Genomic DNA, 17,904 nt, shown 5'->3' on the forward strand with positions numbered 1-17,904 from the left:
GTGCTTTCTGTTTATTCACTTAGAAGAGGGAGATTCGCCGGAGACACTGAATGACTGTTTTTCTGAAAAGCAAGCAGTAGGCCACACCAGTTTGAGAACCTGTGCTCGAGTAGAACCGCCTTCCTAGGGAAGAGGCATGAAGCCATCCAGGCTGGCCCTTGTGCCCACTGGTGAGGTTTCCCACACACCACCCATGTCTGCTTCCAGGGCACTTGTCTGAGCTGTTCCCTGATGGACTGGAGCAAATGTCCTGCAAATGCTGAGCCCATGGTGAGTGTGGCAACTGCCAAGCCCTGCTCGGTGGGGGGGGGGGGGGGGGGGGGAGGGGGGGAGTCCTCCGGGGTGGGTGCTGCTGCCTTCTATCTTTATTAAGGAACTGAGCCCATATTGTAAACATGGAACCTGAGTTATAATCAAATCACAAATCACAAATCACAAATCATCCTGTTATTCGTCGATTGCCTCGAGCAGGCCCCACTAACGTCCTTCATCCTAGCCCTGAGATTATATTCAAGGCTCTTTAGGAGAATGAGACCATCATTGTTACTGGTATTTGGCATATTGGGTACGCCACGGGGAGTTTGCCAGACTCTGCCATGTGAGCAGGTTACATTCGGTAACCTGCCAGTTTGTCCAAAGTAGGAATGAGATAATAGGATATCATAATAAGATGTCGCGCGGCCACGAATGCAGCCGCACGGTTCTGGGAGCTGGTTTTTATAGTCTCTGAGTCTTGGCCGTTGATGGGATTACACGGCACCAGTGGGCCAGTTGGTGGGTGTGACCCCCACCTACTGGAATTTGGAGGATCTGGGTGGAGGATGCTCAGCCCAAATCCGAGTAGGCTTGAAGATCTCGGCCCCGGAAGTTATAATAATTATGTCATTTTTTAATGGTATGAAAGTGGGGGTGAGCGTGGTGCTGGATTATGGTATGCATAAACCCCATCTTTAACGGTATTATAAACCACAGTGTCTTTAAAAGGGGGAAGGGATATATTAAGAGCTGGTGAGATGGTACAGCTGATTTGGCACTTGCCTTGCACAAGGCTGACCCAGGTTCAATCCCTGGTACGTCCAATGGTTCTCTGAATTATACTAGGAGAAATCCCTGAGCACAGAGCCAGGGAGTCAGCCCTATGCACAGTTGGATGCAACCCACCCCATCCCTGTCCCGTAAACCCTGACTCTGTCTCCCACATCACGTATGATTCCCCAGATACTGCCAAGACTGATTCCTGAGCACTGAATGGAGAGTAAACCATGAGCACTGTCAGCTATGGCCAAAAAATGCAAAGAAAAAAAACGTAAATAAATTGAGTTCAAAAGTGAAACAGCTATTAAATGCAACTCGGTTAATACAAGATTCATTCCTACCTTACTCTATGAGGGGATGATAGGAAGAAATCCCACATATCTGGGTTTGAATCTTGATTTATCAGCCTTCTGTAAATTACCTAACCTTTCCAGCCTGAATGTCTTAATCTCCGCGTAACAACAATATGGCATTACTATTAATAGCAGCAGAATTAGCTTAAGTTCTTTGTAAAAGCACAATTCTTCAGTCAAGCAACTATTCAGTGAAGTTATTCCTGCTCTATTTTTCCCTCCTTGCTGGGGGAGACACACCCTCCTCTGAATCAGGCATATTCATTCCAGACCATGATATCTGGGCATCAGGGACTCGAAAAATGGAAGGAAGGGTTTAAATATGGCATCTCCCCAACTCCTTCAGGCTGTTGCCATTGGCTTGTCAAATCTTTCTGGAGCTTAGAAAAGGACCCTTCCTGGCTCCAAACATCCAGGTCATAGGAGTTTAGGGACGGCCACAGGCTGGAAAGGGGAAGCTGAGCTGCAGGCAGGGAAGGGTCCTGGGTCAATGAGACTGTCTCCAGGGCAGTGGGTGGGTGGGACAGCACACTGGCCCAGTGTTGGCCAGGCACTGCTCTTGTTCTCCTCACCAGGAAGCAGAGACCTGTCGAGGTGACTGTGCTCACCCTGAGACCCAGATGTGCTGTTGTGACCCCTGAAATCGGGTGAAATGGGCCTGGAATGTTCCCCCAGGCTTGACACGCCGATTGCTACGTTTTTCCCTGTTGACTCTCTTGCAGATGGTCTTCACACACAACTGTGCTCAAAGAGGCAGAGTCAGAATCCTGAGGGGCGGCTGTGCTAGATACTGTAACGTCACTGTGACGGTGAGGAGCGTGTGTTCAGGGCCCTCGTCTAGGCCCTGGCTGCCCAGGTCCACACAGGGTCACTGCTGGGATGGGTTAATCTACGGGGTAGAGGCCTCAAATGTCACAGGTGGTTTCTCTGCATCCGCACACTTCCCTACCTTCATCCCCACCCTGGTTCCTGTCACTATTAAATATGGCACCCGCACTGCACACTGGCCCATATACCAGCCTCTATCCCTGACCTCAGTCCACCTCCGTGTGGTCCCCTTGCCTTTCCTCCCTCTAAGAACTCGTCGCTATTTGGGGGAGACTAGTTCCTCTTTCAAGTCTCCATTGAAGGGTCACCTCCTTTGTCACCACCCTCTCCAGTGACCTCCTGGTCTTTCCACCTATTCTTTCCATCCCACTCGGCTTCCCTCTTCAGGATGGTCCTTGGTTTTCCAGGAACTCTGAAATGCTCTTCTCCTTCCTCGTTTCCAAATTCGAGCACAGGTTCTCAAAGTCCCCAGACACCAGACTTCTCTCTCTCTCTCTCTCTCTCTCTCTCTCTCGTGCATGGGTGCTAGGGTCAGAGTGTCCCCTGGTAGCCCCTCAGGAGATTTCCAGAGAGCAGATGGCCCAAGCCAGACTGTCTCATCATCTGCAAAAGCCAAGATGGCACTGGCCCTGTTCACTCTGAGAGGGGGGACTCACATCACGTGGAGAATCTCAAGCACAACCCAGTCTCGCTCCTCAGATCCCCAAGTGCTGCCAAGGCTTCTATGGCCGTGACTGCATCCAGTGTCCTGGAGGCTTCTTGAACCCATGCTCGGGAAACGGACAGGTGAGCAGGGTCACCTCTGATGCATGCTTTCTCAGGAATGACAAGTCTGACCTTTAAGTCAGAAAATTATTTTTCATTTACAATACCAAGAGAAGGTACAACGACAGCTATGCCCAGAACTTTTTGGGTTTTTTTTTTAAAAAGCATCATCAGTTGCTTAAATAATTCATGGTGTCTGGGGGGGGGGGGGGTGCTGGGAAGGATGTAGTGGCGTTGCTTCCGGGTCTCCTTCTCTGTGGCTGACTCCGTGGCCTCTCAGAAATCAGTCCAGCTCTCTGGCTCCTACACCCCCACACCTCTGAGCAGGGTGAAGAGCACTGATCCCTGTGAGCCCTTCAGGGCCTCTGATTTTTATGGTACTTTTTTCAAAACTGGTGCTTAACAGCAATAGCCTTGTAAGCCCCATCAGCAAAGCCTAGCTAAGGGTAAATGCCCAAACATCACTCATTGGCAGTCAGAGCTAAAAAAAAAAAAAACGTGACTGTGGTTTGCCCCAGGAAGGGAGAAGTTGGCACTCTTGAGCAAGCCCCATCTAGGGGCCGGGAACTGACATCAAGGGGTGCAGTCTGTGCTGTTTGCGCTGAGGTCCTAGATTCAGCACTACATGGTGTCACCCAAAACCCCAAAAGGCAGAGCAATCTCTATGGAAAGCATGCCTCTCTTGGGGGTGGGGGGGGGGCCGCACCAGTCACTATGGAGAGGCCCCACAGGTGAGGAGAATAGGATGGAGCTGCTGTGAGCACCCTGCTCTTGGCAGAGAGAGATCCCCAAATCCCAATCATTACTAAGGTTTCTGATGCACGTCGGTCAAGAGATATAAACCTGACTGTGACCAGCCTGGGGGTTGGAGTGAGGAGGAAATGCTGACCACAGGGCAGGAGCTGCTGCTGGACCCAGGGGGCAAGCAGGCAGGACTCCGCAGAGAGAGGCCAGCTTCATTCCTCCTTGACACATTGCTGGGGGGGCTTGCAACACCCCCTGTGACACCCCCCTTGAATACGCCCCTTAAAATTGTAGATCTTGGCTGAAGGCCCCATTCTTGCCAGTGTCTTTGTGTTACTGCTGAGGGTCATGTGACGTCACTTTACACAAGCCCAGAGTCACTGCTGCCCGCAGGGTTGAGCCTGAACCCCAAGGACCCAGGGCACCAGAGACGCTGGGGTGGGGCTCCCTGGTGACTGCCGCCCTGACCTACCTCCCCGGGGTCTGCCTTGTTCGCAGTGCGCAGACGGTGTTGATGGGACCGGTGTGTGCACCTGCCGGGCCGGCTTCCAAGGCTCCCACTGCCAGCTCTGCTCTGACCCACAGAGATACGGACCTCGATGTGACAGAAGTAAGTGACACTTGCAAAGCTGCCTCTGCCCGGGTCCCCAGGATCCTGCCACGCCACAGGCAGCATGCACTGTGGACCAACTCCCTCCCTGGCCCCTGCACCTGGGCAGGCCCTTATCATGGGGTATCCTTCTTAGGCTTTTGATTCTCAAACACGTACCTTCCAGGTTGCTGGGCCCCACCTGCAGAAGCTCTGAGGCTGCAGGCCTGGAGGGAGAAGGTGGAAATTTCCATTTCTGATAGGACCTGAGCATGCCCACACTTCTGTGGGTCCAAGAACTGTCTCCCTTCTATTTGGGGGGGAATGGAGAGAACACATGGGGTGGGAGTGGGGGGGTCAGTGCGTCATCCTCCCCAGCTGTGCTCAGGGATCACTCCTGGTTCTGTGCCAGAGACGAAACCATCAGCCACTTGTGCAGTAAACACCTTATCCTCATGCTATCTCTCCGGCCCTGAACACGTGTCTCAAAGTTTTCTTTGGAGATTCACCCCTCCCTTCCATGCAGTCCTCTCCCATCAGCTGCTCCCTTGGCAGCATGGGGGACCTTGGCAAGTGACTGCCAATCTCTAGGCCTCTATTTTCTCCTCTATAAAATGGGGTTCATGGTGGTAATGATCCAATGGGGTTGGCACAATTTATGAATGCAGAGCACTTTTTCAGAACAATGCTAGCATCAAGGAGGCTTTGGTAAGTAAAGTGGCAATTGATCTCTATTGCTGTTATTGTTATGATTATTCTAAGCCCAAAGGCATAAATGTCAAGAAGCTTCTAGAACATATAGAAAGTTCTATTAACAATAGACATCCCCCGAATGGTTTTGTAATCTTAGAAAGTACATCTAAGATTACATATAATCATGGAGGCCTGGGGAGATAATTCAACAGGCTGGGCACAGTCTTTATACGAGGGGCCCAAGATCAATTCCTCCTACCACATGGTTCCCTGAGCACCACAGAGAACAACCCACAAGCATAGAAGCAGGAATATCACCCAGCACTGCCAGGCATATCCACCTCCCAAAATTAAACCTGAAAAAGAAATTATATCATGTAGATATAAACATTATTATGTACAATATAAAAATGAAACATGCTGGGGCCGGAGTGATAGCACAGTGGGTAGGGCGTTTGCCTTGCATGTGGCCGACCCGGGTTCAATCCCTGGCATCCCATATGGTCCCCCAAGCACGCCAGGAGTAGTTCCTGAGTGCAAAGGCAGGAGTAACCCCTGAGCATTGCTGGGTATGACCCAAAAAGCCAAAAAAAAATGCTGTTTATATTATATCATATAAAATTATGTTATATATGAATATAACAAATATGGCATGAATGACAGAGCATAAAATTAAAGCACTGTAGCACTGTCCTCCCATTGTTCATCGATTTGCTCAAGCAGGCACCAGTAACGTCTCCATTGTGAAACTTGTTACTGTTTTTTTGGCATATTGAATATGCCATGGGGAGCTTGCCAGGCTCTAATAAAATTAAAACATAAAATCATGTCACATAAAATTAAAACATTAATAAACGCGAGGCAACTTGCATCTGACAGAAACACCCCAAGCTGAGGCTGTGACTATCCCGTGAAATGACCAGCTGCCCTAGAAACTAATGTGAGCTGGTGGTCACCCCCACTAAGCAGTGACCGCGAGGGGGTTGGGGGTGAGGGGGGTGGGTGACGAGCTGCTATATCAGCCAAGCTGCAGGCCAGCCCGGCATGAGAAATAGCTTCTGCATCTGCCAGGAAGTGCCAAACTCAATGCTTGAACCACCAGGAGGCTGAAAACTGTAGCTCTTTGGTCCCTTTTACCCCATGACCCGCCTTCACCACCCCACCCCATGGGTGTCCAGACAAAGCCCACACCAGGAGGTCCAGCTCAGATTGGAGTCAGGGTGCCTGGGGAGACGGGAGGTGGGCCTTGCTCCCATGCCCCACGCATCCCGGGGCCATACCTATCCTGCAGCTCTGCACGCCTCTCCCCTGCTCTTTCAGAGTGTCTCTGCATTCATGGCACGTGTGATAACAGAGTGGACAGCGACGGGGCCTGCCTGCCCGGCACGTGCCGGGTTGGCACCACGGGGAGATTCTGTCACGAGCAGACGTCGACCTGTGGGCCCTATGTGCAGTTCTGTCACGTCCACGCCACCTGCGAATACAGCAACGGAACTGCCAGGTAGGCCTTCGGGGACCCATGCGCCCCTCGGGCTGACCCCTACCCACATCTGATGTCTCCGCCCACCCCACTCACATCTGAAGTCTCCGCCCACCGGGACAGGCCGCTGCTCTCCCACATTGAGGGGCGTGGGGTGGGGCAAAAAGCCTCAGATGGAGCTCGATGGCAGTGACAGCATGATCTGGCTGAGTTCGATTCCTCCGCCCCTCTCGGAGAGCCCTACCAGAGTATCTCGCGCACACAGCAGAGCCTGGCAAGCTACCCATGACGTATTCAATAGGTCAAACACAGTAACAAGTCTCATGATGGAGACGTTACTGGGCCCGCTTGAGCAAATCCATGAACAATGGGAGGACAGCACTACAGTGCTACACATGAATATACATATGTGCACATTTTTTTCTTTTTTGGGTCACACCCAGCGACGCTCAGATTACTCCTGAATCTACACTCAGGAGTTACTCCTGGCGGTGCTTGGGGTACCATAGGGATGCCAGGGATTGAACCTGGATCAGCCGCATGCAAAACAAATGCCTTATCTTCTATACTATCTCTTTGGCTACCACTAATGTTCTTATAGTCAGTTCTGTCTCCAGTTTTTCAGATTGCTCTTTCTTTCTTTACACAATAGTGATGATTTGCACTCAAAGACATTGTGTTACAATTAATTAAAAACATATTTTTAATTAATTTCCTTTAATGCTAAATACACTTTGTACTAAGCACTGCACTGCACTGTACTATCCTCCTGTTGTTCATCGATTTGTTCGAGTGGACCCAGTATTCTCTCCATCGTGAGACTTGATGTTACTGCATTTGGCATATTGAATACACCAGGGGTAGCTTGCCAGGCTTTGCCGTGCGGGAGAGATACTGTTGGTAGCTTGCCGGGCTCTCCGAGAGGGGCGGAGGAATCGAACTCGAGTCGGCCATGTTGGCTGCGTGCAAGGCAAACGCCTTACCGCTGTGCTATCACTCTAGCTCTTGTACTATACTTACCTGGCAGTGGAGACACCATGATCACGTCCTAAGCACATGCAGTGAAATTTCCTTGGGTTAGAGCCTAGACAAAGCCACTGATTATTTTATATCCTTTCCAAGAGCTCAAATTCAAGCCTCACAGTGCCTCTAAGCTAGAGAATGGCAGCACTAACATAAATAAACATAAGAGAGAGTCCTCTTGTGTACTGTGACAAAATTTGGTTTGCTGACTAAGTTCTGAGTCCCAGGTTGGTACTATAGGAGAGACTTTTTTTCATCGACCTGGTAACAAACAGATCTGGACCTAGCAATGCTCCCGGAATACCCGCTGAGTTTAATTCCTCTAGGAGATTTGAAACATGAAAAATATATTTGGGGAGGAGTTACAGGAGTCGGAGAGGGAGGGCTGGGCCAGACCCAGAAGTGCTCAGGGTTTACTCCTGACTCTCTGTTCAGGGATCACTCCTGGCAGGTTTGGGAGACCACATGGGGTGCCCAGGACCATAGCAGGTACCCTACCCACTGTGCTATCTCTCTGACCTCTGAGAAATATTTTTTTCTTAATGTCCGGGACGCACCTATAGCTAAATGTGCCATCATGACAGGAGGAGGGGATAACAGTGATGGAATCATGGAGTGTCCAGTCACTAGCTGAAAGATGCCTGGACAATAGAGTGAAGGGAGCCCCATGGAATAGAAAGTGCTGAGATGGAATAGGGGATGAGCAGTGTCTGAAAAGGGAAACTGTCCAGGAACAATGGATGCTGGCTCTCAGGAGAAAATGACAAAAAAACACCCACACACCACCTCCCTCTACACACACACACACACACACACACACACACGTGTATGTGTGCTAGTGCTGACGAACTGTCAAAGAGAAGAGAAACTTCTCTGCTAACGGTCGTGTTCAAATCCGCAGGGATCTACCCCTCTCTTCAGGACAGGGTATAGAGAGATGTTCTCTGCTGGGCCCAAAGAATTAAGTGGGGTGCTGCCAAGGCAGGTTCTGGCCCCCTGAGCATGGAGAAGCTGCCAACACTGAGTCTTCTAGTGAGCACGAAAGTGTCCCATCTTAGCATATTTCCTGTGCACCCCTGCTTTATAAGGAGAGGAGTTTAAGGAATTCAGCCCTCAAAGAATGGGCCTGAAGAAATGCGTCAGGAGTACACATTAGGTTTCCGGTGCCAGACCACCCCAGGTGAGAATGGGTTTCGGTCCTTGACCTGTTTTCCCTGGAGGCTAGGTCGCAGCCACCATCTTCCAGAGCCCTAGGGACAGCCAGGGAGGGGCTCACGGTGACGAGGAACGTGGGGCCTCATGGGATAGGGGCAGAGTTGGCCTTTCCTCCTCCTCTCCCACCATTATGAGACCCCGAGTTGCCACCCACAAATAAGCCCTCTGGCTGCTGATCGAACTGCTTATAGGCCATAATCCCAAAAACAAAGCTCAGAACACAGTGGCTTTTGGCAGAAATCCCTCCAGTTTTAATTATTAAAACTTCAGAATTCCAAACTCGCGGCGGCCCCCACATCACCATATCCAATTCATAATCAGCAATAGAAAACAAATTGTCTAATGTTGCCTTTTCAGCAGATCTGAGTGTTGGGGTAAAATCCCAAATAATAATGGTGGGTTTGGTGTCGAAATATTGAATGTGATCAAAGTAGAGAGAGAGAGTAATGTGGAAATCATTGGCCACACAGATAGGGGGAGGGTGTGGGGTGGGGGGGATACTGGAGTTTTCGGTGGTGGAAAATGGGCACACTGGTGATGGGACGGGTGTTTCATCATTGTATGACTGAGACTTAAACTGAACACTTAAACTCTCACGGTGCTTCAATAAAAAAAAATGAATGGGCCTGGGTTCCCATGCAGTGGTGTGTGGCCACAGAGCCCAGACGTGCCATCATGTGGACTAGTGGCCCCCCAGACTAGACTAGAAACCCTGCCCCGTCCTGCTCGCTCCAGCTGCAGGCACCCCGGTCTGACTGCGCGCCCTTGCTCTCCTCTGCAGCTGTGTTTGCAAAGCAGGATACAGAGGAGACGGAAGCATCTGTTTGGAGATGGATCCTTGCATGGAATTGGTCCCAGAGGGCTGTAGCCCCAATGTGAGTGTTGGTCCTCATTGTAAAGCTGCTGTTTTGTTTGTTTGTTTGTTCATTTGTTTGTTTTTAATAAATCCTAAATGAGCATTTCCAAAGACTGTGCAAGATGGCTATTCATGGCTGAGCACATTTATTCAAACCTGGTGTTTCAGTTTATTGGGGTCTAGGAGACACCCATCAGGGTGCTATGTTGTACCAGGGAGTGAACCTAGAGCCCCTGCATGCCAGGCAAGCAGACCAACACAATGGGATCCATGTAACTGAGCTGGAGGGCTGAAAGGGAGGGTGCTGGGGGTCCTTGGGGGAAGAAGGTGGATATAGTAGTGAAGGGCGTGGTGTTGAAATTATGTGCACAGAAAACCATCATTAACAGATGAACAATACTGAGAATCACAGAACCTTAATCAATAGGAAGAAAGAGAGGAAGGAAAGGAAGAAGGAAGGAAGGAAGGAAGGAAGGAAGGAAGGAAGGAAGGAAGGAAGGAAGGAAGGCTTGCAAGCAGAAAAAACAGGTCTTATAATCACTTTCTGAATTCACATGTGTGGGGTTGGGGTATCCCAGACCCACATATATGGGACTGAAGAAATTTTGGTCTCTAAAAGGGACAACCTGAAAATCAGATATTGTGATCACTAGTAATAGACCCTTTTTAGCCAGAGCTCAAAACCAGACCTCACACATGCCTTAACTCTAAGCCACCGTCCCAGCCCCAGTAACAAAGCCAGTCTCCTTCATTCTTTCCAACAGTAATCCAGTGATGGAGAGGTTGCTATCTCCATTTTATTGATGAGGAAACTGAAGAGCAGGGATATTATCAAAGGCATCGTCAGAATAATGGAAAACCATTGGGTTTGATTTTTGTTGTGTGTGTTTTTTTTATTGAGGTTCTATAAATTATAATGTTGTTAATGATGGTTTCTGTGCACTCCTGGAGAATTTTGCTTTGCTTTTGTGATCAGCGGGGATCTGTCGTTCAGGGAGTCTCTTCTCTCCCGCAGGCAGAATGCCTTCCGACTGGCTCCGGGACCCACACCTGTGTGTGCCAGCAGGGCTGGACCGGGGATGGGAGGGACTGCTCCGAGATCAACGAGTGCCTGCTGCCGACCAGGGGTGGCTGCCACCCCAATGCCACCTGTCTGTATGTGGGCCCCGGACAGGTAGGTGGAATGCGGCCAAGAGTAAGGGGGTAGGGTGGCTGGGGAGTTCTTACAGCAGCCTCCTACCCCGCTAGCCCCTGGGTTGTAGCTGGCTGCTGTTTGTTCATCGTTGCCCACAGCAAGCATGAGCTTGGTGCCACTGTAACCTGTGTTGTAGGTGCTGACTGCAAGGCAGAGGGAGAAAGATCGTTTCCTAGTGCTGTATAAAAACAATTAAGCAGATTATATCCAGGGTTGCCTCGGAGAAATTGGGGGACCCGATATTGTATATGCAATAACCCTCCTTACCCTTTCCTTAAAAGACAAACCTAGGGTCGAAGGGATGGCATGGAGTTGAGTTGCTGGCCTAAGGCAGCTAACCCCAATTCAATCCCCAGCACCACATATGGTTCCTGAGTACCTCCAGGGGTAACTACTGAGCACAGAGCCAGGAGTAGCCCCTGAGCACTGCCAGCAGTGACATAAAAAATAATAATAGTAATAGTTAAATAAACAAATAAATAAAGGTAGCGCTATATTCAGATTCACTTGTACAGAGCAGATACCTGTTCTAAATTACATGAGTTACTTTACAAACTAGCCATGACCCTGTGCTATGTAACCTTTCCCTCCGACATGAAGGGACCAATTCATGCCTTGGGATGCTCTTGATGGTCTAAGTTCTCTCTTTAAAGATGCTGTTTAAATCCTTGGGGGTAAGGAACCCAAAAAGAAAAATACTGAGAAACTGTCCAGCTGGGAAAGGTATGCTAGAACATGGAGGCCAGACTCCATGGAATTACAAGCATAACAAGCAAAAGATGCAAATACAGTTCTTAGAGGGTTGAACAGCTCCAATTTCCATAGCTCACTTTCCAACACTTCCTGTAAGCAAGGCATGGGAGTCTGTTGCTCTCAGTTATCTGCTTGATTATGCTTGGAATTACAGAATGAGTGTGAATGCAAAAAAGGATTTCATGGCAATGGGATTGATTGTGAACCAGTAACTTCATGCTTGGAACAAACTTGGATGTGCCATCCTCTGGTGAGTTTCTTTTATCCTTCATTTTAAAAAGGTACTTGAGAGAGAAAAAAGCCTAAATTATTTATCCCCTGAATCTATTAACAAATAAGATCTCTTACTCCCAAAAGTCATCCCTAAGCAGAATGTATTTATTGCAACTTTCACTCCATCCCAAAGTTAGGAAGAGCCAACATATGAATGACAAGACAGGTTTCCTGGTTAAATGCAAATTTCAAATAAATAACAAATAATCCGTTCATGTAAGGATGTTCTAGATATTTACCAAGGGATAATTATGTTAAAAAGCATTTCTAATTTATCTAAAGTTGATATTTTAGTTGGTTTCTAGTCTTTTATTTGTATTTTCATTTTGTTTATACTCCCATTTGACTGAATGTCATCATAGAACTTACCCAGGAGTAATGGTGAAAATGCCCATTGAAAGTACAGGGTAATGCATCTAAATTATGGAACAGTAGGCGAAGATATTGGAACTGGTCTTGCGGATGTTTTCAAAAGAACAAACTAAGACCCATCACCAGAAGTGATGAGTTCACCACAGTGCTTTTGATTACAAGTAACAGAATCCACACAAATCAACCTGACTAATCACCATCAAGGAATGTGTTGGAGCCTTCCAGGACATGTCCTGGAAGCTTTAAACAGGAAATACAATGAGATTCCCAAGATCCCCAGAGTCTAAAGACCCAGGCCCAAGGCAGTGTCTTAGCCCCCAAGTCCATGCAATCTCTCATCTTGCTCGTTTCAATGCATTCGCTTTCTCTTCGCCTCTGCCTCTGTCTCTTTTTCCTAAATTGTGAAGTTTCTCTCTCTATCTGGGGAGTACTCCAAACCCCATATTTAAAGTAAAGTCATAACTGACTGGATATTTTGCTCTAGTCTTTCAAGAAAGGACCATTTTATTTTTTAGAAAGGTCATGTGGTCTCTACCTCTGAGGACTAATTAGCATACGTGTGCTAATACAAATTTAAACCCAAGTAGACCTCATCAGATGTTATCCCATGAATGTTGACAATGAAAGGAGTGAATACCTTGAGTGTAGTATATCAGTTCTGGGCTGGAAAGTTAGGGAAGAAAATTTTCTCTTTTGATTTTTTTGTTTTGTTTTGTTTATGCTCTTGATTTTATTTATTTATTTATTTTTAATTTTTATTAGTGAAACACCATGAGGTACAGTTGTAGACTTACAAATTTTTGTGCGTGGGTTTCAGTTATAAAATGATCCAGTACCCATCCCTCCACCAGTTCCCATTCTCCATCACTTACTTTTTTTTAATTTTTGTTAGTGAAACACCATGAGGTACAGTTGTAGATTTACAAATTTTTGTGCTTGGGTTTCAATTGTACAATGATCAAACACCCATCCCTCCACCCATGCCCATTTTCCACCACCACGGGTCCCAGAATCCCTCCCACCTCCCGTCCCCCCATCCCACCCTGCCTCTGTGGCAGGGTATATAAGTGAGGAAAACTGTGTGAAGTTCCCTTGTTGACCTCAGCAGAAGAACTGAACTGATAGTATTAATTCAGATTCAAGGAATTATCTGAATCTTGGATTGTGTAGGCTTGTGAGCTACATGCAATATTAACTAAATGAAATAGCTTTTACAGTTCTATAATGTACATAGCCTCTCCCCACCCTTTCAACATCCATTAACTAATAAACTTTATAAACTGGCATTGAAACATTACAGCAATGTTTTGTTGCCCCAATTTTATAAACTTTTACAGTGCAATGCATGTTACTTTTCAGAGACAAACCGAAGGTCAATTTCTCAAGGTTATTGCTGCTGGGTTTAGCAGCATATGATGGAGGATCTTTTATATACATATGTAAGAGATGAAATATTAGATTACAAATCCTTGTTTGAAAAGTTTAAACCGGGACTCAAGCAATAGCACAGTGGGTAGGGCATTTGCCTTGCATGTGGTTCAATTCCCAGCATACCATATGGTGCCCTGAGCACTGTCAGGGGTAATTTCTTAGTGTAGGGCCAGGAGTAACCCCTGTGCATCACCGGGTGTGACCCAAAAAGGAAAAAAAATTAATTAAATAAATTAAATTTTTAAAAAAAGCTTAAACCATGTACCAAGGTTTTGGTTCAAACTGTGTAGGATAAGTTAAACTTAAATTGCATTCTATTAACCGGTATGTGTGTATTTCTGTAAGCATAGTTATGTTGAAATAAAGTTTTAAAAAGCCAAAAAGAAAAAAATAAATAAAGCAAAGTCATTCTCCCAGTGGGTGATGCCCACTATCTTTACAGTGCCTTTCTCCTAAGTCAAACCTTTCCCTGATGTCACCGATGGGAGACATTATTGTAGCTTCCATGTCATTCTAAATAGTGAAAGAACCAATTCATGGTAATCCAATAAAATGCAGGATACCAGCTAAAACTGAATTTCACACACACCCTGAATCATTTTCCCCAGATATTGCCTAGATGTATTTATATCCTAAAACTGATCCATCATTCATCTGAAATTCAAGTGCAGCAGCGTGCCCTGGTCTATTATCTCTGGTTCAGAAGAAAACAGAATTTAACTGTGATTCGATTCAATCTGCGGCAAACACTCAGACGTGTCTTTCATGGCTCCATGGTGTCTGCAAGTTACTGCCACCTAATTCCAGCCCCCAGTTGGCAGCTGTCCTCTCAGACAGGGCCTGATGTTCCCTGAATGAAACTGACCCGGGGCTCTCTAGTTAGAGATGAAGACCCCTTCTGATCCCTTCCTTTTGTCAGGCAACCTGTCAGCGGGCCCCTTCTGGCCTCTGGAACTGTGTCTGTCAAGAGGGCTATGAAGGAGATGGACTTCTGTGCTATGGAGACGCTGCCGAGGTAAGTCAGCTCCCACACAGGAGCACCAGGATGAGCTCTACAAAGAGTGCCTGTGGCTGGGCTGCCTTTAAAATTCCTTCTCGGGGGCCAGAGCGATAGTACAGCAAGTCGGGCACTTGTCTTGCACATGTGGTTCGACCCCCGGCATCCCATATGGGCTCCTGAGCACTGCCAGGAATAATTCCTGAGTGCAGAGCCAGGAGTAACCCCTGAGCATGCTGGGTGTAGCCTCCAAAACAAAAACAAACAAATGATGTGTGCATCGCTGGTGTGACCCAAAAATTAAAAAAAAAAGTGTTAATTCTTCTAATTCTCCCATCTACTCTGTGAATCGGAGCATTCGTCGCCCCAATATAACAAAGGAGAATGTGGAGGCCCAGAGAATTCCCTTCTTTCAGGAAACTGGCCAAATTCTAAGGAAAACCACCAAAGTTTGCTCTGTAATCTGAGATTTCTCTCATTCTGGACTCAGAGAAAAGTGGCCGACAGCTTACTAAGTTCTGAGAGCCTCCACAAGGCTGAGTGGCTGAAAGGTTGCCTTCTTGCAACCCCATTCTCCTGTGGAATTGCTCTAGGGGATAAAATCTGTGGCTCTCTTTGAAGTCTCTTGAATTGCTTTCTGGCTTTTTGTTTGGGGGCCACACCCAGCTGTGAGTTGGGGTCATTCCTGGAGGAGTCGGGGAACCCTTTGGTGCTAGCGATTAAACCAAGGAAGAATATATGCAAGTGAAGTGTAGTATCAACCCCTGTAGTATCTCTCCAGCCCCATAAATACTTCTTTATATAAAAGACAAGGTAAGCCACCCCCTTAGCATGAAAGACGCAAAGAAACACTGGAGAAAGAAAACGCATTTAAAGAACAGCTCTTACCACATGGAAATTTACCATATTCATGCTGGCATCCATTGGCGATGCAAATGCTCCCAGTCAGCCCCCCCACCACCCCGCCTCGGGAGCTAAGCACTTGGTCCCCAGAAATGCACCATGATTATATGTCTCATTGTTCCTTCTCTTGTGTTCTCTCTCAACGCTCCCTCCTGCCCTTGAACCATCTGAATAAGGAGTTGCTATTTCTCTCCGAGGCAGCTCAATTTAACCAGTGGATAAATGTGAGTACCTTTGTTGGAACTTAGGGAGGGAACATGGATCATTTTGGAAATTTGGGATTCCTTTCATAGAAAAATGGAAACACAGCTGGTGAGGAGGGAGAGCCTGTGTCCTGAGTAGGGGTTCAAAACTCTGACATGTTAGAAGCACGGGGAATACATCTCCCTGCCTTCCTCTGACCTCTGCCAGTTGGATCTATTGAAGGTTTTCCCTAGTGAATCCATACATTTTTTTGAGTTTTCCAGGTGATTCTAACTGGAAACCTCAGCTACAAAATTCTGGTCAAGGCAAAACTGGGTTGAATAACTTCTCAACTACTGCAAATTTAGAAACATGACTTCTTCATCCCAGCTATTTCTTAAAATTCCAACATCATTTCTCATTCACCAAATTAGATTTGGATTTATTTTTTTATTTGGTTTTCTGTTTCTTTGTTTGTTGGAACACACCTGGTGTTGCTTTTGGTTCTGCACTTAGGAATCACTCTTGAGGGAGCTCAGAAAACCATATGGGATGCTGGAGATTGAACCTGGGTCAGCCATGGGCAAGGCAACTGCCCTACCCACTGTACTATAGCTCCAGCCCCTAGTTTTAAGATGTACACTTGCAACCTGGGATTCTTTGTATGTGCTGAATTCTCAGCCCATCATAGGACAAAGAGCTTTTCCCTTTCCCTACAAAAATTGTGTAATAAAGAATCCAGTGTCCACTCTATTCACTTTTCTGTGTCTCTGCTCTCTTTGGGTGGAAAGCCCAATCGACCAACACCACAATTCATGCTTCATCCTCTTTCATTAGATACATGCTACCATTAGATACATGCTCCCATTAGATATCACTTGATAACACAGCGGGTAGGGCGTTTGCCTTGCATGCGGCTGACTTGGCCGACCTGGGTTTGATTCCTCCTCCCCTCTCAGAGAGCCCAGCAAGGTACCAAGAGTATCTCACCTGCACGACAAAGCCTGGCAAGCTTCCTGTGATGTATTCAATATGCCAAAAACAGTAACAACAAGTCTCACAATTTGTTGTGAGATGTTACTGGTGCCTGCTCGAGCAAATTGATGAACAATGAAAGAACAGTGCTACGGTGCTACAGTGCTATGGTGATACAGTGCGGTGCAGCTCCCATTAGCCCAGGTCAATGTTAGCACCGACTCCAGGACAGCTCCCTTTATTTCTATGTTGGATCTTGTAAACTCCACTAGAGAAAAAAACAGACACCCAGTCCTATGTGTCCTGATTTACACAGAGACCAAATCCACATACCCACCCATGCCCAGTGATGAACTGGACCCAGCTCAGCCTAGCTCATGTGATCCTCTGGATTTGGGATGTCCAGTTGCAACCTGGGATTGTTTGAATGTGCTTAGCTCTCAGCCAAGCACAGTACAGAGGACTGTTTCCTTTCCTGGTTTTTCTCCAACCCCACTTAACCAACCAAAATTTATGCTGGTATCTCAAAATCAATCATGTGCAGAGTCTTTGCTCCCCTCAAATCAGCAAATGCTCCAGTGCAAGGCTTTTGTGTTTTTCCTTCTGGAGAACTGGCCGTAAAGCCTAAGCATGCACTGACTCTGACCTAGGTAAGAATGAAACATGGGTGAGTGAGATTGGATTTCAGGTTTCTGGTCTTCCTCCCACACTGAAACTGCTCATGGGGAGCTTCCCCGACAGCCTTACTTTGGAAATATCCAAAAAGTGTCAAATCTCTACACATACTCCTGATTCTCTCAAGACTATTCTCTGAGACTGGAGTGATAGCACAGCAGGTAGGGTGTTTGCTTTGCATGCAGCCAACCCAGGTTCGATTCCCAGCATCCCATATGGTACCCTGAGCACCACCAGTAGTAATTCCTGAGTACAGAGCCAGGAATAACCCCTGTGCATCGCCAGGTGTGGCCCAAAAAGAAAAAAAAAGACTATTCTCTGACTCTTCATTGGTACTAGAGGATAAATGACTGATAATGACTCAAAGTGTGGCCCAGTGAGGAAAATTTGCCTTTCGGCAATGTTCATACATTAAAATAAGAGGAATCAGCTTCAGAAATTAATTTGAAGCAGTCGCCCCTCCCCAACCGCAAAAAGGATCCTTAGAACCTTCCCATCACCCATGAAATCTCATCCCATGGGTCAGCCCTGCCGTCTCATCACCTGAGCCCAGCTCTCTCTCCCTT

At 47.2% G+C, this 17,904-nt stretch overlaps 1 protein-coding gene across 3 annotated transcripts in view; it reads left to right on the forward strand.

Annotated features, from left to right (window-relative positions):
- Window positions 1–17,904, forward strand: part of STAB2 (stabilin 2) — a 171,007-nt gene that overhangs the window by 61,188 nt on the left and 91,915 nt on the right. For all 3 annotated transcript variants that reach the window (XM_056116349.1, XM_056116363.1, XM_056116356.1), the window contains exons 19-28: window positions 208–270; window positions 2,111–2,197; window positions 2,916–3,002; window positions 4,224–4,335; window positions 6,328–6,508; window positions 9,507–9,600; window positions 10,597–10,755; window positions 11,684–11,779; window positions 14,525–14,620; window positions 15,682–15,729. In XM_056116349.1, the coding sequence (XP_055972324.1) occupies window positions 208–270; window positions 2,111–2,197; window positions 2,916–3,002; window positions 4,224–4,335; window positions 6,328–6,508; window positions 9,507–9,600; window positions 10,597–10,755; window positions 11,684–11,779; window positions 14,525–14,620; window positions 15,682–15,729 (1,023 nt within the window). The remainder of the gene's footprint in view (window positions 1–207; window positions 271–2,110; window positions 2,198–2,915; window positions 3,003–4,223; window positions 4,336–6,327; window positions 6,509–9,506; window positions 9,601–10,596; window positions 10,756–11,683; window positions 11,780–14,524; window positions 14,621–15,681; window positions 15,730–17,904) is intronic.

The sequence above is a fragment of the Sorex fumeus genome, unplaced genomic scaffold (genome assembly GCF_029834395.1).
Source record: "Sorex fumeus unplaced genomic scaffold, SorFum_2.1 ptg000003l, whole genome shotgun sequence".
NCBI lineage: Eukaryota > Metazoa > Chordata > Mammalia > Eulipotyphla > Soricidae > Sorex > Sorex fumeus.